Below are 25,597 nucleotides of genomic sequence, written 5' to 3'. Positions count from 1 at the left end.
CTAAATATTTAAAAATATTAAAATTGGAACTAAACTTTATTTACATTTTGATATATTTACATATTAATTAAAATAGTAATTTTAAAAAACTTTACACAACATAACATTAGCGTTAATGTGCAGGAAAAAGTATTTCCAGTTAAGTGGAGGTCACGCTCAAATGTTAGCAGCAGCAACATATCGGCTAGCAGCCGATATGTTGCAGAAGGAAAGAAAACAACAGAGAGGGGTTCCACACAAGTTTCTCTCGGGCCCTGCAATTTCGAAGCCCACAAGCCAGCCTCAATTACTGGCTGCTGCGAGATCCTCCGCACCAGAAGACTCGGAAAAATCGAAAGTACAGTCTGCCTAGTGTAATCCATCCATTTAATCCAGCTCTGATCTTATCAGTCGTATAACTCAGAAAGTGAGTTCAATGACTTGTGTTGTTTGCTGTGCAGCTGAACTACCAACCAAACAAAAACCTTTCATACTCCAACATCATATTGATTTCAGATTTATTCTCTGAAACTGGTAAAGTCATATGGGAGTCAGCAGGGAGGGCTGTAACTTGACTTAAAGCAGACGTACATGGGCCATGATAGGGACCAGGTTCAACTCAGTCACTCTCTGTCTGTCTACACACACGCACGCACATGCACATACATTGAACAAAATGAAATGATCCAAGTTATAGCTTTAAGGGTCCCAGCAGGTCAGCTGTCAAAGTGTGACATCTTTATTTCTGTGGAAGATCGGGCAGTAAATCCATGCTGCCTGCTATCATCTGTACCTGATCAAACTACGGCCAACACAAGGTTTATTACAGGAGAAGAAAGAAAAAAAAATCTCTTTAAAAAACCTTTAAATCAGCCATTGTTAAATGAACAGGCTGGTGTCAGGTCTTGTTTGTGTCCCACATGACTTTGTTCTCGCTGTTTCACTCTTGACTTACCACCAGCCGTATGCTTCTTTTCCATTTTATTCTGATTAATGTGCCTTCCTCCCTCCTCCCCCCTGCCCTCTTTAATTCCCGACCTACCTTTTCTCTATCATCCCTGCCTCTCTTTCCCCATCACCCTCGTCCCTCCCTCTGCTTTCTATCCCTCTTGCATGTATTAATGTGAACCCTCCCTACATCTGGCGAGACAGACTTCTTCAGGAATGACAAGAGCTGCGTGGAGACAGTGATGGAATCAGTGGCTAAAACAAACAAATATATCAAACTCATTGGAAAATAATAAATATTTCATTACAGTAATAATGATGGGAGTTGGCTCACTTGACTTCTTTAATTAAATTAGAGCAGATCCAATGTGAATTACTGTTTAAAATACTCACATAAAAAGAAAAAGACAAAAAACCCCACTATCAAACATTGAATAGGCGGTCCACACAGAAGGTGCACTTAAGTTAAATCTGTGGTTTTAGATATAAAAAAAATAAACTATGACTGTGAAACTGTGAAATTTAAACCATTTGTCCAATCATTTTTCCTTGAAAAGACTTCATTAGACTTCTAATGCAAGATTGGCAATGATACATAGGCTTTTCCGACTTTTTTGCCAAACAAGAAGGTAAACTCAAAACTAATCTGGTTTAAATTAATTCTCCAAACAGCATGGGTACTCTCAATATAGTCTCCTAGAATTACAGTAAAAAAAATCTCATCATTTAAACACAGTTTCGCCTTCCACCCACACCCAGAACCCCTAAAAGGCTGTGATGGATCACTCCGTTTACCAGTGGACGGCTTTTATAGTTGCTGACTGGAACACACACACCCGTTCCTCCCTCTAGTCCTCCACCCTGTTCTCTCCTCTCTCTATTCTCAACATTGGCAGCAAAGATAAAGGCCCCCCCAGCCCCTTTTGTTCTGTGAACACAAGTGTGAGTACATGTGTGCAAGTTTGGATGTGTGTGTACGGGCATGAGAGAAAAGAGTACATGCATGTGTGTGTGTCTGTGTATGTGTGTGTGTGTGTGTGTGTGTGCTTGCGCCTGAAAATATGCAGCCTGTGGATAAGCCAAAAGCAGCAGCAAGGTAAATGGGGTGTGAAAGTCTCAGGATTATTAAGAATTAACAGGAGCAGCTTAATAAATCACTCCTCAGCAGTGTGTGTGTCTGTGTGTCAGAGCATATCAAATGGACCTTCTAAAACTATACCCTGCGCTCATGCTGCTCCAGCTCACGCACATCTGTTCAGGGTATCCCCCCAAATGTCATGTACACACGCACACACACACGCAACAAATGCTTCCACTACTGAATTTTGGACTTCCCCTATTAGTCTAAAAGCATAAAATAAAACCACAGTCAGTGTTATTGCAGCATTCCTCAAGAGCTGGACATTAGTAGGAAGAGTGGTCTAAGATATATTAGACAAACAGTCTCAATGATGAGGGATTACCCGCATTAAAAAAAAGCTTTTCGGGATGTGTTCAAGCATGATTGAAGGAGCTCAGCCAAGTGAGATTCAATCCAAAATAAATAAACAAATAGAGTAGATTGCAGATTCCAATGTAAAAAAGGGAACTGCTTTACTTCAATAACACAAGAGGAAATAAAGTGATTTGAAAATTACACTGTGTCAGAAATCAAACTAAATCCCTATCGAGCTGTACTGTATACACTTTCCACCATTTTAATTTACTCTCAGAATTACAATTGTATAATAACTCTTGCCAAAAAAAAAATCCCACACAGCAATAATTCGCTTTTACTCCTGAGAAGGCAGTTGCATGAATTACATTTTTGTGATATTATGCATGTTGACTCAAATGAGTCAGATACAGATATTTGTATTGGTTCTAAGCCTGACATGTCTGCATAAACTATAAAAAAGACCATTAGTTAGCGCACATAATTAACACAAGATGGTTTGAATGTCGTGTCTGTTGTTATGGTTTGACTCCTTATTTGGCGTAATCGTTTCTGATTAAAAGAAGTCACTCTAATAAGTCACAGAATTCAAACAAATTGAATTAAAAAGGGCAGGAAGCAATTAAGGCATTGTGATTACACACAAGATGTGGAATTGGAGAAAAGTAGAACAAAGGAGACAAAATAAGAAGAACTAAACACTGAGGACAATTAAGTGAGGGGAAGTACTTCAGATATTCTATTCTACTCTTTGGAATAACCGCACTGGCAGAAATACTTAACAAGCCCGGTGCCACAGGGAGAGATAGAGGCCAGGCTGGTTTCTCAGCGACAAAGTTCAGACTCATTATTTCCTTTTTTCTGCAGTCATCCCTTTTTAAAGAGGCCTTCTGCGTGCTAATGATAGTCTTATAAAGAGGCCCAGAGGGGAGTAAGTCAGAGATATGGATTTATGGATTTATGCCTGCTTTGGACACAGGCTTTGATCAGAGCCCATTGATCTGCAGAGATTTACACCACGGCAGCTCAATAAAACTCCTGCGCTCTTTCACAGAAGTGTCGGGCCACTTTAGAGCCATTTGTCAAAGACAATTGCAAATCCGGAATTGGTAAAAAGGCTCTTCTGAGAGGCTAGATCTGTTATGGAAAATGAATACAAATCATATCTCTGTTCTCTTCTCCGTTTACCGCAATCCAGTTCTATACACAAACACCTATTATTTACTAACAAAACATTGTATTAACATATGGCATAACTCCACTATAAATAAAATAACAGCCAAATCAAAAGTGCAAGACAAAATTGGATTGCTGAATTGATTTTTGAGTCAATCCTTATTTTTATGGATGCAAGTGAATATCAAGATTCCCTTTGAGTCATGCAAGCACTTACTGCGCGTTACCACACCCTCCAGCCTGATGATGTTGGGGTGGTCAAATTGTCCCATGATTGATGCCTCAGCAAGGAAATCCCGCCTCTGCTTGTCTGTGTATCCTCCTTTAAGAGTCTTGATGGCCACACAGATCTCCTTCTTACTGGGCAGCTTCAGGCGACCGCTGCACACCTCGCCAAATTCACCTTAAATTCATAGGGGATGCAACAGAACAGTTTTTTTCAAAAGTCACCGACATAAAACAGTCCTATCTCTACTTATCAACATCATGCTGTCATGGAGACATTGTATACAAAAAACTGTGATGAATATTTAATACTTTAGTTTGTGTTGTTTTATGACCATACAAATGGAGCTAGATGTAAGGCTGCGTATCACGATAAAGATGCACTTAAAAAAAAGAAGATGATTAATTAATGAAACCTCAGACTCTGAAATCATCTTACGGTACAACCCCAAACTGAACAGGCAGGATAGTGATGTGTAACCTTCCTTTCAATGTCGTATTAAAACGCAGCATGACTCAACATCCATCATGTAGTATTCCTTGCCTGTGAGGGGATATGTGTGTTTACTTCAGCCCATGCCAGGGCGTGTGTGTGTGTGTGTGTGTGTGTGTGTGTGTGTGTGTGTGTGTGTGTATGTGTGTGTGTGTTTGTGTAAATGTGTGTGAGGTTTTTTTTTTCACAAGATACTGTAAGCTTTGGAGGCTGGCTGGCCACTTCAAAGGCAGTCAGCCATGTTACAGCTGGTGATGGGGATTTGGCTGTGTAGGAATGTGTGTGTGTGTGTATGTTTCCGTGTGTTTCTCTGCAATGCATATGCATATTGAGTGTGCTCATGCAAGGTGATGTCAGAGCTGAGACATGTGCAGATCTTGCTCTGTCCAGTACAATCATTTCCCATAGCAGCTCTGGATCAGAGAGCATGGGTCAAACACTAGACTTGAAGCAACGAGGTCTGGAAGAGCTTAAGCTGAAATAATTACACCCTGTCTAAATACCAAAAGCATGCCTGTTCTTTCCTGCTCTGCTCCGTCCTTCTGGCCCTCAGCAGTGGACAGATGAGCAAGGCCAAGGAAACTTTGTATGTGGTCAGTCTGAAAAAGAAGATCTTAGTCTAATAAGGCTTGATTAGGGACACTGACTCCTTTCCTGTTCTGAGTGGAGCTAGGTATCTCACTTTGATGTTAAAGTCTGACCCATGTAAAGCAGAGTGGTGCATGTGTTCTGTCTTTTAACACACAATCACCAATTGGCAAGAAGATCAAAGTCTTTTTTAACATGTTTAATGAAGACAGATGGGGATTGAGGCAGGGATGAAGAAATTGGAGGTATGTTGTATATTTTTCGGAGTGCTTATATGGCCTCATAAAGGTCACACAGATGGGTGGTATGTTGTGTTCAAGCTGGTAGACAGAAATGTTTACATCATGGCTTAAACTTTAATGTTCACCTTTGGTTCAATTCATATGTTTGTGTGTTGAAACAGATTTAGTACTGAGGGCCAATACCCCTTCTCCTTTTCCCGCTCTGTTGGTTTTCCATAACTGGTTACTTCTCAAAATGTTCCCCAAATATTTCTGTTAATATTAAAATAACAGTTAGCATCTATACCAATGTAATACTACTACATCAAACTTGATAATCTTGTCTTCTTAATCAAGGAAAAACTATGACACTGTTCGCATTTAACACCAACGCTATGAGCCTAAGAAAATGTTGAAAAAGGTATGATTGCTTAAAGAGTGCTCCTGATTTTTCATTGCATTCCTAAAACTTCGTTGAACTCTATGATGGAAAGTTACAACGTACAACATTAATGCTGAGGCAACAATATCATCTTTTTTTTTCATTTTACACATTTTTTTCTTTGTCAAAACCTGGAGAGATGAGGAGCCCGCTACAAAGGTCTGGTAAGCTCGTTTCTTTCTAACTCCACACCCTCAGATTTTTAGTCATCTTCAAGTTACGTCACTTCAGGCAATTTATCAGACTTTGCACAGCTCCCTCTGGAGCCACAAAAGGCTTTATACAACTTTTTTTTCACATATGCAGTAGTACTCCCCAAGACATGTAAATAGACTTTGATGTGTGTAAAACTGGCACAGTTCCCATTTAAGCTGAGTGTCAGCACTGGACTAGTCAAAGAAAGTTTGCCCCAAGTGGCTCCAATCATCAAATATCTAAAGATTCTTGTTTTTGAGTGAAAGCAAGGCCACTGTCTCTTAAGATATAGTCTGTATTCACTAACCATGATTTCATAGTTACTTTCTATCAGAAAAAAACAAAAGAGTTATTGTACAATGTGCAGTTGAACTACATGTAAGTACGGAGATCCACTAAAATAAATATACTGTCTTATTTATGCACTGTGCACATCAAAAATGTAGTAGTCTATTATAGTTTAGACGTCTTCAGTTTAATCTCAACTGAGTTTGAGGGTATTAAAGTAAAACTAACATTGAATTTTAAAGGCTGTCAATATTATCTACAATACATTCATATATAATGGTGGTGTTCATAATATTATTTGTCCAAAATTTCTACTATTTCTGATTAATTACTGTATGTTTTATTTATTTTTTACACCTGCAAAATTGCAAAAATGTTTAATATACTTGATATCTTGTGCTTTAGTATATACATCAAATATCTCTCTAATTGGTCTGGCAGCTTATGTTAATACTTATATAATATCAAAGTGTGGGTTTAGAAGCAAAGCAGCCATAGATTCTTCAGTGAGTAAAAAGTGAGAACAAATATTTTATATCAGGAGTGAACAACACTGACTTGTCCATATCTGATCTCTAATTTAAAAAAGCCAATATTTGCCCATATCTTTGTAACCCTATATAAATCAATATACACTGTCTCTGCTATGAAAAATGTATTGTGCAGTGTAGCGTAGTCCAGTGTGGAGTCAGGTATTAGATTCTCAGGCTGTTCTGACAGCTTTACAGTGTGGAGGGCTGGTGGGACTCCGGAGACCAGCCTGCTGATGTGTGCTGTGTGCTTTAGTCTCCATCTATTCTGTCTGCACTCAACATGAATCATAACGCATTACCCTCCCGTCTGCACTGCTGCTCAAGTTATCAGGGAGTACATCAGGAGAGGAGAGGAGAGGAGAGAAAATATAGGGGAGAAGCTGAAAGAGTGAGAAAAAGTTAGGTTGAGCAAACGAGGGGAAAATACCTCCATGGAAGAAAAAAAAGAGAATAAGTCACAATTTCTCTTCTTAGAACCCATTATATTCACCTTTCCTTACACAAATACATTTTGTGAATCCACTTTAATTTTTACTGCACTAATTAATTTTACAATAACTTCAGTCTGACTGTTGTTCACGTCATCTTTTCTGATTTGTTATTACCAACATTTAATTTGTTGCCTAATACTGTTTTGACACTTTCACAACTTACATAAAAACTGAAAGGCAATCTGTTGTCCTCAACCTTCACTGAAGTGTGTTTAACTCCCTGCACGGACGTGAAGATATCAATAACATTATCAGTATGATATGATTAATCCACAGTATGGCTCTGAACTGAACAGAAACTGAAGCTGGTTTCACAGTTGCAACATTAGACTTCATTCAGGATTAGTGGGAATCTAATTCAGGAATTCCAAAGTGTAAAGAAAGAAAAGAATGGATGTAGGAAAGGGGAGAAATGAACCAACTAAAGGTAACCGGAACAACCTTACTCATATTTATACATTTCTTCTGCCATCATGGAGTTAAGCCTAGAAGAGGGAACTTCAAGCAGAGGCATTAAATACTTTCTCATCCCCAGCTGTGCGTTATATGACGGACACTTTAACTAGCCTGCTGCTGCCATGAAAATGCAGGAGCTCTGCATGTACTCCATTTTTGTGTCGTTCACCTGGCTTGTCTTTGTCATGTAAAAAGAGCCTCACAGAGTCACTAAGTGAAAGGTTCTGGGGAAGAAATGGTAGTTTATTCATGCTTAGCTGAATACCTTATATAGTTTTGGGTTGTTTTTTTTCCATGCAGTTAAATATGTTTTTAATGAGTTACATAAGTCTAGTTTCTCTGTTCTCACCTGCTCCCACCACTTTATCAATGGCGATGCAGGAGGCATCCAGCTCCTTGGCAAACTCGTGCACAGCCTGGCTCGGGTCTTCATATGTGTGGGGGTCTACGTAGGTCCTGATACCTGGCAGACGCACTGCAGCAGGAGAGAGCAGGTTATGTTACCATGAAAAAAAACGTCTCTCTGTGTGTGTTTTTCAAAAGTCCACATGTCCTCTTAACATGTTAATGACTTTAAACTGTAAGGACACCTTGAAACTGCAATCCACTCTGAAAAACCACTAAATAAACATCCTAGTGATATGAGCCTAATAATCAAGCATGCTGAGTTTTGGTTTTTAGAATGTACATCAAGCAACAAGTCAGGATACATGCATGGACCTTCAGCAGAAGGTTGTTAATACAGTAAATCATGTGATACAGAAACTAATAGGTGCCGCTAAATTCAACAAATTGGATGTCTCCAAGTTAAGAAAAACATGTTGCAAGATATCAGCAAGTAAATCTCAACAAATGAACAGCTTTAAAGACATTTTAAGTTGAATAAAAGTATAGATTCACATTTGTTCACACACTTTTTACATTTCAGTAGACATAGTTTCTTGTTTAGCTGTGGTGGAGTGATAGCAACAAATATTTAATATTGGAAAAACTAGAGGAAACACACTTGATGTTTTTAATTATGAAACTCATGTTATAAAGAGATCTCTTCAAAGCCAGTTTGGGCAGGAGGAACACTCACAGCTGGTAAAAATTGTTTCAATGTACATTTGGGCATATAAGTATTGTTTTAGGACAGACTTGGAAAAAATGTTTATTATCCCTTAGGGGAATTTATGCTATGCATCTGACCCCGTCCTAACTATTCATGAAGCAATGGACAGCCACATTTCAGTGCCTCTGGGAGTTCTGGGGCTAATGCCTGGGTCAAGGTTAAAGGTAGGAGAATTTCTAATAAATAACACATCGTAAATGGATAAAGGAGAACAAGCAATGCAAATGAAGTCTGGTGGACATGGAAATGGACCCACCAACGTGATACTATGTTAATGTTAACCAATGACGCAGTTATTTCTTATATAACTATTGCATTACTGGATTAAAGCAACCCCAAGTTCTGTGTAAGATTTTTTTTTTTTACTGGCCAGAAATTTACAAATGGAAAGGAGTTTTGTCTGGAGTAAAACCAATAATTAGAGATTGTTTGACCGTTAATTGTCAGTACTTGCTGTATCTGGCTGGGATAACAGTCTGATCATGTTCTCCTCCCAAATAAAGCCTCCAGGATTAGTTTGCAAATGGGCCGAGAAACCTCTCCTCAACATGGTCTTGGTCCGATTACTGGCTTCTCATATGACCAACTGAACCAAAGTCAAAGAGAAACCGCTTCAAGCTTGGAATTAACTTTTCTAAAACAGCCGCTGTTGGTTTAGACCTGCAAAAATGCTGTGAGAAAGAAATGTCTAATCAAATGAAACAACTAAACTAGCTATAATGCACCTACTTAGTTGGATTTATACTCAGCGAATTGCAAAGTGGAGAGAGGACAGACCTCAGCAGGCATAGAGAGTCCAGTACTTACAGTGGCCATTGCCAAAGTGCAGCCTTTTCTCATCAGGATGTTTGGATTTGCTGTGGCAACAAAACCTGCCAATCCAAACAGAGAAAGGTCAGAAGTAGTGCCACATCTAATAAAACGTCACCCACTGGCCCAGCATGGAAGCTAGCAAGAGCAGTGTGTGTGTGTGTGTGTGTGTGTGTGTGTGTGTGTGTGTGTGTGTGTGTGTGTGTGTGTGTGTGTGTGTGTGTGTGTGTGTGTGTGTGTGTGTGTGTGTAATCCCACCTCTTATAAGCCAAGAGAGGATCAGTAAGTTTTATAATGAGCCATTGATTTATACTTTCCCTGTACAGTACTGACTGCCAACTTCACATTTCTTTGCTTGCTCCTATATATACAGTCACACACCTACATACAACACTTACAGTATATTTTACAAGAATTACAGAAGAGAAAGGGAACTCTATTAGATGAAACATTAAAAAATTGTAGTGTGTGGTCTTCACATGTAAATTGTGTTTTTGAGAAACATGTGCACATAAAGTATAGTGCATGTACAATCAACTGTCAGGAGTTAAGTCAAGTGACAGGTGGTCTGACCTGCCAATCAAGACGTAGAGCAGCACAGTGAGCAGGATAATGGCCACGGCAGAGGAAATGGCGATCAAAACGACTTGGCTGCTCTCGCTGGAGATGGAAAAGGCTGCTGAAAGACAGAGAGCAACACGTTTTGAATAGCATTTTTTAATACACACTTGAACTACCTACCAGTCTATTTCACCATCATCATCAATATCAGATAATGATTGAATTTATTGCAATATTCTACTCAGTTCTCTGAAGATATTATAGAGTAAAAGCTGTTTGGTAGTGTAATGAAACAAAACTAGACGCGATTGAAAATGACAAATACTACGAAAATGCACAACTTGTTTGCTATTGTTTAAACATTCAGGGTTTGGAAGACCAATGGTGTAGTAAAACTGTTTGTTGTTACTACATTTGATATTGTGTGCCTGTAAATGCCAAGATTTATAAATGTGTGTGGTAAAATGTCTCTCAATGCAGGGGAACAAAAGCTTTCGAAACAGCTTTTAGACCACTTGAGACAAAGGCTCTTGTTTGAAACCCAGGACAAAAATAACATGCATACTTATGTGGTTTCCAAAGAGAATGGCGCCATTATCTTGCTATTTATTATCAATAAAAGGTCAGTAAGCAATTAATCAGCAAACCCATATATCGCTCTAACCATATTTTCAACCACAACAGTATTTATAGCAAAAGCCTGAGCTTACAGTCGGGGCTGGTCTCAAACTGGAAACTGGGGCTGCTGGCTCCGTATCCAGCAGCAGTGCGAGCTCTGATCTGCAGCAGGTAGGCAGTGTTGGGCTTCAGACCATTCAGAGTCACATTGCAACCGCGAGCACGAAGGATGGTGTAGCTCGTCTCCTGCTCCTCCTGTAAGTTAAGGCAAACAAAGGGACAGAAGCACAGAGAGGGGAATCAAATATAGAGGTTGTAACTATTAATAAATATAACATACATATACAATATGCACAATACAACACGTTCTACAATCTGTTCGCATTTTCGCACACACACACACACACACACACACACACACACACACACACACACACACACACACACACACACACACACACACACACACACAATATCCCAGACAGTTTGGCAGCTTTCTTCCTAATCTGATGAATTATGCCCTTTATATTTTATGACTTCTCTCCTACTGATCTCCACTGATAAAACAACAGGAGGATTTACACACTGGGTCTGCATTCAGCACATCGTTTCCAGATGTGGGAAGAAGAAAAACGGCGGAGAGGTAGATAAAAGAGAGGAGAAAAAAATAGAAAGTAGCTCTTTAGAAATAAATATTTTTTAAGTGTACAAGATTATCTGAGGAGAAAAAAAGTGTTATCGAGGTAGTAATTAAAAAGATTTTTTGTTCTTTTTCAATCTTGATTGACATTATTACTTTAAGAAAGATGCCATAACTAGAAATCCATAAATGTGAGTAAAATACATCAAACAACATGTTTTTTAGGAAACTTTCACTCACTGTCATGGTAGCTGACAGAACGGGAGGTATAGTGTATAGTGCAGCAACAGTATGAAACACTATACCAAGGCACAATGAAAAAGAATATTTTCTTTAAAAAAAGGTGACGCTGTTAATATGATGGATAACCCAGACCTGTGCAGGTTTTCATACTGTATAAGACTGATTGGCACCAAATAGTGGAAACCGTCCCTATTTACCATTAAAATGTAGAAAAGTAGTACAAAAGCCATCTACGGATGATAAAATATTGCTTTAACAGTGATCGCTAAATTGCTGAGCTCATCCATGAGACTGGCCTGCAATCAATTCTATGCTATGAAACTGTTAAAAGAGGGAAAACTAGAACAAGGCTGATCTTAAATCCTAATGACAACCTATTAGGGATGACTTCAACAATCCTGAAAATGAGCTACATGTTTTGCAACATAGCCAGGCTCATAAAAATCATCCAAGGCCAATCCATGTCCAGGCAGAGTCAAATCCTTATTTTATAGACCTAGTTATTAACAAGCACTCATTGTTAAAAGACAATGACATAAACACGCATAGACTTGCACATACACACGCAGATAGACTCCAAAAGAAACTTCACACCCATTAATGGAGTGGATCAGAGTTTTATGGCGCACAAAGCTTTTTAAACTGGTATGTGTGTGAGGAGGTAACTGATACACCAGACCAGCATCGGGACAACTCTTCATCACAACTATAAATCTACTCGCAGCTTGTCACCGTTCAGTGCTCAGGACAACATGTGATCCCCTGAAAATCACACACAGGTGTGGCACAAGCACCTTTGTGTGTTCGCGTGTGTGTGTGTATGCGATTAAGAAAGACATAGATAGAAACTCAGGTCAGCCATCTCTCTTCTATGCATGCTGTAGCCCGACAAGTTGTGATTGTGGACTATCCACTTGTGTGTGTATGTGTGTGTGTCTGTATGTGTGTGTGTCTCACCAGAGCACTGCTAGAATTTAATACGGCCTCCGTGCTGCGTTCGGCTTTGACAATCTAAACAAAGCTGTTGCAAATTATAGCTTGTATAACACACACACACACACACACACACACACACACACACACACACACACACACACACACACACACACACACACACACACACACACACACACACACACACACACACACACACACACACATGCAAATGCATACAGACCCCAAAACAGGAGATGTACAGCAGAAGTCTTGTAAATACAGTGTTTCATCCAGCATTCCTTCCATCTAAGACTAAATAAACAGCCCAAATTAAAGTGGATTTGAAGCTCTCACTCAGCTCTAGATTGTACTGATAAAACATGAAAAAACAATCAGCAAAATGTATTCCCACAAATTCTATTTTCACAAAGTGCACTTTGAAATGCTTTATTGCCTGTGGAGCCACACATTAGCTTGTTAAAGCGACACAAAGATCATATAGTTAGCCTGGGATTGGGGTTTCCAAAGATGGAAGCTTCTGGGAAGCTTTCTGATTGAAATCTTTCCCAAGAATATCATCAAACATTCCCTATGAATTGCCATTTATAGGAAATGAACAGCAAGCACTATGGACAGTTTAGCTGATGGTATGTGTTCCCGTAAAGAACAATATGGACATTCGTGAAAGACTGAAAAGATGAGGCTGATTTAAAAGAAGAAAAAAAACTCTGGTTGGGTTGTCCTGGCATGTTAGCTACTGATATCACAAACTTTGTTACAGTTTACAGTAACATAACTATTTTGAGATGTTCAATATGAATCAATCAGTTCACCACTGAGCTTTGAATCTGGTTGGCGTTAGTGACTTTATAGTGAGCTAAACATTCTTAGCATCCTTTTAAACAACATCCAGCGTCAGCACATTTAGAATAACTACTACAGAAAATCATATTGCTGCTGTTATATGTTGTATATTTTAGACCTCATCCAAGTTTACCTTCTATCTATCACATCGTTACATATGTTCTGTTGTAGCTACTCTTTTTAGCTAAGTTTAGATCAAGTTCCTTTTAAGTTAAACATCTAGCAATAGGAATGTTATAATTACATTCATTTCTAAAGCAGTATTCATTTCATTTAACTACAATTAGAGGTCTGTGGTAAATTAACTGACTTCCTACTGCCTTCCATATAACACTGAAGGTTATTTATGCTACTGATGTGGCAAATGCTTCACTTAGTGTTATTATTGGAGCCTCCATTGACACAACATAAGGTATGTGTTAAGTGAAATGATCTATTGGTTGCACTTAGCAGATTATGAGGTCCACGTCTTCATCAGTAGACAGGAAATGTGATACAAAACGTGTGCATTACTTACTTTAAGAATTAAAAGCCCAATCAGTAGTTGGGATTTACAGCAGTATGAGACTTAATGACTTGTGACGAATAACATTTTTATTCTACCTCACTTTAGAGCTCACATCAAAAAAGCCCATGTTGATTTACTATTGAAATATCTCAACTTTCACAATGTCTGTATTTCTTTTCCTTGCGCTACATCTTAGACAAAATAGAGCTGTTTGACTTTATAACCCACGACAAAAATTTGGTCCAAAAAATATTTCATCTATTACATAGACGTGTTGTTGGCAAAATGTTCACTTTTCTACATTATGAGAAGCTAGAGCCATTGGTGAATTAATATTGGATTACATGATGTTGCACACAGTGTATGTGTCCTTTAAAGTCATGTAAATACAGACAGAGGAAACCACAAACACAATAAGCAGGGAGTTTGGCTGATGCAGCACATATCTAACATCTTTTTTTTCATCTCTGCCGTTGTGTTTTTGTGTTTCGTTTCACCATCCTGTTTATGTGCGTATGTAATTATGTCTGCGTGTATGTCGTTAAAAGCCTTTGTCTGTCCCATAAGTGAGTCATGGTGTGTTGTTCTCCAACTCTTGTCCTCCGATGGCCATGATCCTAGGTGTGTCAGACTCAGATGTCCTCAGCATCCCTTTGCCTGCTACAGGAAGAGGCCTGAAACCTGGGTTCTTATGGGAGGTCTCACTTGGGTGTCCCAGTTTGCTCTTCTGCATGGAGGAGCCTTTTGTCTGGAGTTGAAAATCCCTGCGTATGTATGGCTGCTGTGGGGAATCCTTTGGGAATGTGTGTGTGTGTGTGTGTGTGTGTGTGTGTGTGTGTGTGTGTGTGTGTGTGTGTGTGTGTGTGTGTGCGTGCGTCCGTGCGTGTGTGTGTGTCTGTGTGTGTGTGTGTGTGCATGTGTGCCTGTCCCTGAGTGTCATTTCTAAACAAAGATGTGATTAACAGGGATCAGTGCAAAGGCCCAGTGGTTTTTCATTATAAAAGTCTGTCACACAGTTTCTCCCTTCGATCCCACCCCTTCATTCATCTCCCTGTCCTCTTTTAATGAATATGCGTTTGTGATGTGCAAGCATGTTTGTGCGAATGAAAAACCACAAATGAGAATTATACCTGCAGTGAGCTCTGACCCAGTATCAGTCATTAACTTTTCCCCTTGCTGTTTTCCAGCCTTGTTTTAACGTCTTAGGTAAGGATGGCTGAGCAGGGAACAGAGTTTAGAGAGGAAACAGCTTCTGTCGGCCTACTAATCAAGAGATTAGGGGCCACCGTTGGCATTCAAGCAAACTGTGATCTGGGACACACACACACATTCACACACTGAATCTGCCAGAGTGATTAAACTTGCATCCACGGCTAATTTCACCATCAAATGTCAGCCATAGCACAGCATTGGTGCTGAAAGCCAGTGTAATTTGTTCTGCACTAATTTCCCTCACAGAAGAATGAGCGACCCCGCAGACACATTTACTGTCTGCCATAAAACTTGTCTCCATTAGGGAGTGAAGGGGAGAGGACAGGATGAGAGATAGAGAGAGACATGAAAAGAAGAGATGGGAGGTAAAAATAATGAAAGGAGGGCAGGAGTATGAGCTGAAGAATGAAAACAAAAAGACAAACAGGAAAAGAAGAACAGAAGAGAAAAGTGGGGGAGTGAGAAAAAAGCAGAATGAGAGAGGAGGTAGAATGAGAAAAAAACCTCAGGAGCAGGAAAAGGCTGAATATAATAAGCGATCCTTGACAACATTTTGCCATTTTCTTGAGTCTATCTTCTGTGTTGTTTCAATGATTTATATTAAGCTGTATTTATATTTCTGTATCACATTTAATTATACATTGCTAATAATGCTTTGTGGCGTGAAGAGCCAGAGTCCCTTTACACCTTTTATTAAATTGTGTCTCGTATCCAGATTGTATTTAGATATGATTTAACCTGATTACATTTAAACCTGATTTTAATTTGTATCTCCAGTGTCTACAGTGAGATCTAATAGAGATCTGATTGCTCTGTCCAACTCAAACAATCAAACGTGACATCCTTCTCTCATTTGCACAGTTCCAAAAAACAACAACAAAAACATTGTATTGGCTTTGGACTGCCAAGTTTTACTTGGATTGCCCAAATTGAAAGCAGACACTTGGTCTCATCTTGATTCCTGCTACAAGTGTCTTAAATATCCATAGTTTTCTTCCTAGTAGCTTAGTTCGCCAACTGACTAATAGCTGCTACCTCCCTGGTTTGGAACAGTCACGCAGAATTACGTATTTCTGCCCATGTAGTTGTTGTAGGCTATTTCATTTACACTTGTGTTCAATGTGGTCACAATGCATTCCGGAGGTGGTTTGGATGATAGGATCACAATCCATACTCAACACATTTTAATGGAGGGTGTAAAGTAGGCCTCATATATTTTATTAAATAGCACCTAAAAGTGAGAAACCTGAATATTCAAAGAACAAAAATGTTGAACAAAGGCCCAACATTTAATTTGGTGTAAGGAAATCTTAAACTCCAAAACCAGATTAAACCATCTATTTTGTATAATTTTTGCAACAAACACAGATAAAACAGATAAACAATGCCAGGAAACACACTACACTCAAAGTGCAGTTCATGATGCTGCCTTGCTCAAAGGCACATGAGTTGAGGTGTTAACAGTGATAATTGCAGCACTGACCTTTTCGTAGTATTTGATCTCATAGTCAAGGATGATGCCGTTGGGTCTTTCTGGCTCCTGCCAGAACAGGGAGACACTGTTTCGAGACGTCTTCTCCTTTTTGATCACTGCTACTGGTGAGGGAGCTGAGTGGGAGACATTGACAGACACAGAGAGAAGGAGAGATAGAGAGAGTTACTTTATAGAGGTTCAGTGGAAGTTCAGTTCCCGGTGTTGCATCCTGGCAATTGTCTATGGTTCCTGTTAGCCTAATTGAGTTTGCTGCCCAGTGGGGCCACATTAAAGGCTGTGACCCAGGGTTGGTGGGAGGGAAGGAGAAGATGTACACTAATGCAAACACAGGCTTAGGTCAGATGATTTAGCAGATAAAACCTAACCTTGAAATGTTAGGTTTTAATATGTTTTTACATGAACACATTATGTATATATAACATGTAACTTGAGCATACTTGAAAGTGTAAGCAGTGAATAAAAGCATTGAAATGTATGATTCTTAAAAGGGTGTCTTGATCTTTTCTAGGAAAAAGTTCTCTTAAGGGAAGATGACGCATGTTTCCAATGAAATATAGGAAAAATTATGTAGTTGGTATATAAGTAGCATTAACCACAGTTGCTGACAAAAACGGAAAAAAAGTTATGCTCGGTTACCTAATTAGCTTTGTCTAGAATTAATGAGAATATGAAACTCCCATTCAATCATCTATTAAGCTTCACTAAAATATGCATTAGTTGGTGCTTATGTTGCAGAAGAGTCAGATCCTAATCAGAATTAAATGCCTTTAAACATTTGGATTTGGCATCACCAAGAATTTCAGTTTTTTAGCTGCATTTCTCAGAAAAGCGTTGTATTCATTTGAAACCCCAAGAACCATCTATATCCCTTTCCTTCTTTATTTACTGTCCCCACCACTCTTGGTTTGGTGCTTTTCTTTAATAGCCAATCCTCCTTGCCAATCCTTCACCATTGCATTGCCTTGCCTCAGGGAGTTCACATGGTCCCAATCTAGTAATTCCCTCTATCAAGCCATGCACCCCTCCCTTATTCTGTCTCCCTCTTCACTCCCTTTCTCATTTCCCTTTTTTACTGCTCTCTAATTGCCAGGCAGCTCCGGGGCCAGCTCGGCATCTGAGGCATCGACTTTTAATTTTATTAGACCACAGGAAAAAACATGTTTGTCTTTGAAATGTTCGAGCCTTAGTTGATTGTGATTATATAGCTGCGGAGTGTGTCTATGTGAGTGTGTGTGTGTGCATGTGCGTGTGTGTGTTTTTGTCTTTCTGTGCTTATACTCTTGTGTATTTCCGCGGGAAGTTATTTTTTCTTCTGTAATGAATCCAGATGGGGAGAATCTGTTTCCATACCCCCTGCTCCTCTTCTCCTCCTCTCCCTCTGGTTCTGATAGCAGGGTAAGGCTGTTCTTTTTATTGGCTCTGTGGTTTATGGTGGTAATGATTTACTGTGTCTGAGCTGCTTCGAGGCAGCTTCAAGTTCCTCTCCTCCTCCTTTTCCTTCTCGTTGCTTCTCCCTAGCTCTCTCTGTGTGTGCATGTCTATTGCCAAGCACTTAATTTGCTGTCAGTCTCTGTTTCTGTCTGCGGCAAAACTGTAAAACTGATACAGCATACCAGAATGATAAGGACTTTAAAAACTGGCCTTCAGTGTCATTCACCTGTGTGATTTGACGGGCATGCAGTCGTCACTTCATTACACTAGTGGACTTTGGGATGTAATAGTAGTTTAGTGGTAAAATTGGTTAAAACCACGTTTTTATTTATATTTTGACTACATTCCCATCCTCTAATCACACCATTTTGTTTTGGATTCTCTTGGACTACACATCTGTTGATCATCATCTCTTGACTTTGTACGAATACATTATTGATATTTGAACACATGCTGTGTAGCTAAGATGAAATACTGACGTGATTGAAACAACTGGTAGAATGTAAAGTCGACACTTAACTACAAGTTTTTCTCACTTTCTCTCTGATTAAATGTACTTACTATTAACTGCATCAACAGAGCTGCAAGCAGGTGAAGAAAGGGTTTGCCCTTGCATATATACTGTTGTATGTGTCTGCGTTTTCTTCTGCCAAAGCCACTCGGCCAGGTTCAGCTGCAGTTTAGGCAGTTGATTCTGGAACTACGATTCTAAATGTGGATCACCGTTACTCTGTTGTTAGCATACCTATGACAATGAGTGGAGGGCAAAGGAGATGAGAGAAGGAGAGCTATCTGACAGCACCTTGACAGCAGAGCCAGGGCACACTGCTCCTTCCCAGGGAAACACTTAATCCAGCTTTTAACAGCTTTGGCATCTGTATCTGTATGTGTATGTGTGTGTGTGTGTGTGTGTGTGTGTGTGTGTGTGTGTGTGTGTGTGTGTGTGTGTGTGTGTGTGTGTGTGTGTGTGTGTGTGTGAGAGAGAGAGAGAGAGAGAGAGAGAGAGAGAGAGAGAGAGAGAGAGAGAGAGAGAGAGAGAGAGAGAGAGAGAGAGTGTATCTGGGTGGGGCCAGTGCACTGACATACCTAATCCTTGTAAACTCTCAAGGCTGATGGAGAGAGTGCAGCTGCAGGCTGAGATATTTGTTAGAGAGAGAGGCTGTGCATGTGAGTATGTGTGTGTGCATGTGTGTGTGTGTGTGTGTGTGTGTGTGGTATGGGAAGGTGTGTTTGATGGTAAATTGTGTGTTTGTGTGCGTATTTGCTTGTAACTGTGTGTGGTTGATCAATGACATGTAGAGATCCATCTCTTCTGATGATCACTCAAACATTAAAGATGGTTTTCAATATTCAGAGCACACACCAGCCCTCTTAGCATTGACAAGCCATCTTTAAATCTAATATATATTCAGAGAGAATCCCTCTGACTAACCACACACAGATTATAATGCTTAGTAAGAGAAGACTCAGAAGATTTTCCTTACTTAAACTAAACGTCCTCATTGCCCTCTATCCTTACATGTGATCATATGATCTCAGTCCATAACTTATCATCAGTATAGACACATACTGTTTGTGAACAAGCAAACACACACAAACAAAAAAATCTGTATGTACGACTAATCCCTGTCTTGTCATTTTAAAGCAGTCTGGTCCTTTTCCTTTATAAAACAACCCTGCTGTGACAACAGATACAGCAGACAGCTCATACAAATAAGTATATCTGCATGTAAAAAGGTGTATTTGTATGTGTACTGTGAGTACACACAACTTCTCATATTTATGCTGACAAGTGTCTTTATAAGAGTTACACATATATAAATACTGTATATACAGCTATACAGTATATACTTGTATCATGTGTGCTGTATGATTGTGCTTGAGCTGTTCTCCAAGTACTCAAAAGTAAATGCTATATAACTGTATGATCCTCACCTTGCAGAAACTGAGAAATATGATGACTGCATTGTCCTTTAAAAGAAAGTCGTATTTGGAAATTAAAGGAACTATTTTGAGTATTGAGTATTTTATATTTATGATAAAATAAGTAGGTAGAATCTCCATGCCTGCATACAAATATAAAACAAACAAAATGTTTGCACTGTCAGTCCAACTGCATCAAAGACCTTCTTTAAATCCACAGCTTTTGTCATCATCTCTTTTAGTTTTAGTCTCACGCTGCTTGAGTCATGATGACTTATGAAAGAAACTCCCGTCTGTTCACCCAGCTCAGAAACTACGCTTCAAGCATCAAATCATCTCGCAAAGAGTGAAACAAAGCAGCCCTAAAGAGAAATGGAGGAAACCACAAAAGACAACAGAATAGTGGAATCTGGATTGGGTTTGATTAAAATAAAAGATCCTGTGTCCAGATGAGGAAAGAAAGAAAATAAGAACAAAGGGAGAGACAATGATTGAGAAGAAAAGAGAAGAAAATGCTGAGCTGCACATACAAAAGCATTAACAAATACAAATGCAAACTGTGTAAGAAAATAGTGAAGTGAGTGACAGGAAAATAGCAGAATAAATTGGTGTATTATAGTGAGACTTTTGCACATTCTTTGCTAGAGTTAGGGATTTCTGAGGTTTGGCACTTTCTACTGCAGCTAGATTTATTTTGTACTTGGAATTTCAAAGAACCAGTTTCCCTTTGCCCTCTTATTCTTCTATAGGACTGCATGTGTGGGTAGATATTTGTATAAAAAGATTTCCTGGGAGTTTTAGGAGCCCATCTTTATGTTAAAAGTGTCTGTTAAAAGGGTGAGTTCGTTTTTTTTATTTTGTGAAGACGGAAGACATCCGATCCCAGTTGTTAAACAAGAGAATAGTGGCCTGGGATCGCCTTGTAAATGTCCAGGGCTGATGGTTGGAGTGCATATGTTTGAGCACATGAGTCTCCAGGCTAGTGTATTATATGAGAATTATATTTAGGGAGATATGTAAGGAGAGCGAGAAAGAGAGTGCATTTTGGAATAATAATATATGCTTTTCTTCACTGCAAACACACTTCAGCTCCACAAGTACAACTTTTCAGCAAAATCACCTGATAAAGAGGTCGTTTGAAGTGAAAGCCTGCAATTAAATAACATTCAGTGGTTCAGAGTTATTCCTGTAAGTATGTCTGTCTGGTTGTCTGAGGGCCTTTTTCTCTCTAACCATCTGCTGTGACATCTCACCGGCTTGGTTGGTGGTGATGGTGACAGCGGCATACTGCCTCATCTTAGGTGCCAGCGATGACACACCATTCAGCGCCTCAATCTCGAATGTGTAGTTGGTGTGGGCTAGCAGGTCGCCCACTGTCACCGTGGTGTTGTGGAGCCCCGTGGATCTCGGTAGAAATCGCACATTACTTCGGCAAGGCTCACAACGCTGAGCACCACCATTGCTGCCGTTCCCACCCCCACCGCGGCAGCATTTGCAGAGGACAGTGAAGGTGATGTCCCTGCGGCCACCAGCGTCCTCCGGCCAGCTCCATTCAAGTATGACTGAAGTCTCGTTGATGGAAGAGATCACATTTCGAGGAGCTGAAGGAGGGCCTGGTAGACAGAGGAGAGAGGGAAATGGGATGAGATGGAGGTGAGAAGAGGAGGAGGTCATTGGATACATAGGATGAGAAAAGTGTTCAAAGAATGATGGAAAAAAGGGAACAGTGCAAAGAAAGGTAGAGTGGAGGAAAATGAGAGGAGAAAAAGTACTTTCAACTATCGTTCAGTAGAATTCATATCCACAGCAGGTACAGTACACACAGCATGTAAGATGAACTTCAAGAATTAAAGGCCCTACTAAATAATATTTCATTTATTTTACCTTGTTGGTGTGATGTATTTCCTATTAGAACATGATTTTGGGGCAGTATAAGTGTTGCCTTTTAAGGCAGCTAGATTCATGACATCTCAACATCAAAAGATCACAAGGTAATCCATCTTGTCAGGCTTCATATCATGCACATATGTCTGAACCACTGGTGGTTTGGACCAATCAGCGTCCTATGAGGATTCTCATGTAATCCAGTTGCCTCGCATGGTAAGACAATGATACACTGTGAAGAAATGCCTGCCCTTTTCCAAACAATTTCTTAGACGATGTCTGAGATGGTCTTGTGTTACAAACCATCTGACGTGTGATGTTAGCATAAGTAAGGGATCATACAAACTCTGAACCAATGGCATTAATTAAGAGATAGGGGCAGGGATAGTGACACTGAAAGTGACAGTTAATGAAACCCCCCCTTTTACAGGGTCTTAAAATTCTGTAAGTTTTGTACTAAAAATGTTCATTTAAGAACATTTAGACAAACTGGAGACAATGACTTTTTAAATAAAAAAAATAAAAAATTAAATAGTATAATATAATAATATATGAGGAACAGAGTGCAGTGTGGATCTCTACATGTATAATTAAGAAAATTATCATAATCGATGCTACACAATGTTCCTCTGTCATTCTAGTTTCATGGTGGTATTATCTGGGTTTTGTTGATGTAGTGTGTATGTACTACAGTATGCATCTGTTTTCCCTCACTTTCTGGATCAGTGAGAGAAGAGAGGGGCATGACACAGCCCCTTTCACACAAAAAAAAAAGAAAAAAAGTTAGTGTGTCAAACTTAGACTGACATAAAAGTTACAACTTTTTATTACAAACAGATCTCTCTGAATATTTCCAGATTTGTGTATCAAAGTTATGACTATAGAGGGCAATACTGGAGAAGGGAGAGAGGGAGGTTGAAATGGGTTTAGTGAATTAAATCTTGAGATCAAATGCTTTGTTTAGTTTACCATATTTGAAAATGTACTGCACTCCCGAGCTATGCCTAGCTCCTGCCATCAAGTAATGTGCAATACAGTTGTTAACTGTGTTTGTGCAAGAAAAACAAACAAATAGACAAAACAATAAAAAAATACAGCAAATATTAAAATATTAAGCTGTAAAAAAGGGTATCTAAGATTCAGAAATCTAAACTGAAGACTTAATAAGACATATTTTTATTATTAGAAATCAGAAATGCCTCAAAATGTAAGGCATTTAAAATAACCTTCAAAACATCTAAATATATAAATGAAAAAAAGGCTCCAGAAAACCAATTAAAGAACCTGATTACCATGTCCAATTATGGTGTGTTTATTAGTATATCAATAAAATATAACAGATTTGACCTGTTCCACTAACCCAGATATGTTTTCCCAGTTTACACGCATGGGGATCAATCCTACTGTTACATGTAAGAAGGGGAAATAATGTCAAACAACACAACACTAATACGAGTACTATTGACAATTATGATAAAAGAAAACAATTTATGATTTTTTCAGATCTACTTCCAATATCCCATCATGGTTAGCACAGACAGAAACCCTGTCTGTGCTATTCATTAACGGTAACATTTATTATGAATGTATACTGTATGTCACCTTAATATGTGATTTCTTGAAAGTCAATCAGTATTTTATTTGCCGTGCAAGGCAGCTGGATTTGCGAGATCGCAGTATGACAGGATAACAAAGGAATCCATCGTGTCATGCTTTAAGTGATATGACTGCGTCTGAACCACCGGTGGTTCGAACCTATCAGCGTGGCGAATCCAGCTGCCTCACTCTTTGCAGCTTGCACTAACAGTCCTCTGGCTGACCTTAACAGCCAGCTCCACTGACCACATCAAACGTTTGGACCTGTAACTCACATCAAATATTACCTGCAAAGGCATGCACATGTACACATGCAGGCAATCATATACTAATTCCATATGTCAAAATAATACATAGACATCGAGATTAACATGTGACATGAATTATGGTGCGTAAGAACTGAGGATGTATATGAAATCTTCCATCCCTGCAAAAGGGACTTATGCATTCACTGTTCTTTATTTGTACTTTTTTCCAGCCTCCCACTTATCACAACAGATGACAGCAGACTGTAAAACTTAAAGGTGTGAAAGTGGTGATTTCACACTATGTCTAAGAAGGGGGATGGTGATGATCAGCGAGGGGGATTTTCCCCACTATTTCTCTGAGTTAAAAACTACAATTTTAAAAATTTTAGTCAACTCTAAACAACCTCTGTAACACTGATAACAGCAAAATCCCTATTCTGAGATAATCATGATCGTTATCTTCTAACAACTTATCTATTCATTTGCAGCCCTTGCGTCGCTCAATCGGTCCCAATGAGGTGAAATTTGCCTAGTTGACAAGATGGTTGAGATAATGACAGCAGAGCCCTGCCGTGACTGTCTTTCTAATTAGGATACTGGCTTCCCGTCGATTTGTACTTTCTACTGTTCACCACGCAGTGAAAGACCTTCTTTTTTTTTTTCTCCCTAGCCCTTTTAGTAACGGATGTATTCATAATCTGACATCAGGGAATGCAGTGATTTATGGTTTTATGGGAAATGCATTTTAGAAGACTTGCAGGAGGAATCTGCATCTGCATCTGCAAACCATTTGCATCAGAGGGAGACAAAAGAGAACCGTGTATAAAGCGGAAGAAGTGATTAAGAGTTCTTGGGCAGCCGTGGCTTCCGTGACCTTTGAGTAAATACTGTAAAGAATGTAAATCCTCTTTTTCTATGAGTAAACTATTTTTATTGGTGATTTGGGAAATTGCAGAGTGTTATAACAGTAGGAATGCAGTGTTAATTGAGATCACGCTAACTGGCAAAATACACTGAACTGAACTGACATGTTGATGCTATAACCACAACCAAAAAATACAGTCTTAAATATAATTATGAAGTTTCTGAACTTAATTTGAAGATTGCAAGAGTGTTTTGCTGATACTCAAAAAGCTTACAGCACAATAATATTATGAGATTTGCATAGACATGCATAGTATTCCCTTAAAATGATTCAGTGTGAAAAGCATCTGAAAGCACTTAGAGCATCATGGAACACTAAAACTCACTGACAGCCAAACTAATGGGGATCAGCAGCTCTTCAAGGCGGGGTTAAGACAGGTTTTATTGCATGTCGTATAGCCTATTGAGAAGAATTTTCCCATACCACATTGAAGGGTTTCTCTGGTGAGATATCTGATATAAAACTAACATGAGTCGTGGTGCATCCAATCAGGACACCATTGGCTCATCATATGATGTGATATCAAACCCAACTGTCGAGTTGACTGTATAAACACAAAAAAGGCACACACATGCACATACACACTTACGGGTACAGGCCATAGAGGCGGGGTCTCCCTCAGCACGGAAGTAGTTTTTCTCACAGCCACAGTGTAGCGACCCCTCATGGTGAGAGAAACTATGAGGTGGACACTTTGCACACTCCGCATTCCCAAGCGTAGATTTGTAGAAGCCCACCTTGCACACTGGAGAAAGAAGACAGATAAAGGGACATGAGTGTCATGCTGAACCAGCACATTGACAGCTATTTAATAACTGCATTTTTCTTCAGAGCACCTGCGTGAGGACTGAAAGATTTGATGTAGTTAATGCACTCACATACTCTCACACACACACATGTCAACAAACCACAAGAAGACTTGTGTAAATCTTCAGTTAATGTAACAAGAAACCAATGATTCCTTTTTTCTAAAAAAAAACAAAAAACGAAAAAACAATAAATCTCTTAAATGTCTTGGTCTCTATTTTTCTCTCTCTCTCTTCGGCTCTCAGAAGGCGCAACATGAATAATGCAAATTGTCGCCTCAGACAAAAGGGCTGTTCTCTTTAAATATCTGTG

At 39.3% G+C, this 25,597-nt stretch overlaps 1 protein-coding gene across 3 annotated transcripts in view; it reads right to left on the bottom strand.

Annotated features, from left to right (window-relative positions):
• The window catches only part of epha3 (eph receptor A3), a 98,831-nt gene that overhangs the window by 20,011 nt on the left and 53,223 nt on the right, over nucleotides 1-25,597 (bottom strand). For 2 of the 3 annotated variants that reach the window (XM_062431645.1, XM_062431643.1), the window contains 8 exons: nucleotides 25,068-25,223; nucleotides 21,079-21,438; nucleotides 16,460-16,584; nucleotides 10,666-10,828; nucleotides 9,968-10,073; nucleotides 9,392-9,456; nucleotides 7,820-7,945; nucleotides 3,756-3,941 (listed from right to left, as the gene is read on the bottom strand). In XM_062431645.1, the coding sequence (XP_062287629.1) occupies nucleotides 3,756-3,941; nucleotides 7,820-7,945; nucleotides 9,392-9,456; nucleotides 9,968-10,073; nucleotides 10,666-10,828; nucleotides 16,460-16,584; nucleotides 21,079-21,438; nucleotides 25,068-25,223 (1,287 nt within the window). The remainder of the gene's footprint in view (nucleotides 1-3,755; nucleotides 3,942-7,819; nucleotides 7,946-9,391; nucleotides 9,457-9,967; nucleotides 10,074-10,665; nucleotides 10,829-16,459; nucleotides 16,585-21,078; nucleotides 21,439-25,067; nucleotides 25,224-25,597) is intronic. The other variant, XM_062431644.1, reaches the window with a different exon arrangement.

The sequence above is a fragment of the Scomber scombrus genome, chromosome 13 (assembly GCF_963691925.1).
Source record: "Scomber scombrus chromosome 13, fScoSco1.1, whole genome shotgun sequence".
Lineage (NCBI taxonomy): Eukaryota > Metazoa > Chordata > Actinopteri > Scombriformes > Scombridae > Scomber > Scomber scombrus.
This window is presented reverse-complemented; position numbering and strand designations above follow the sequence as displayed.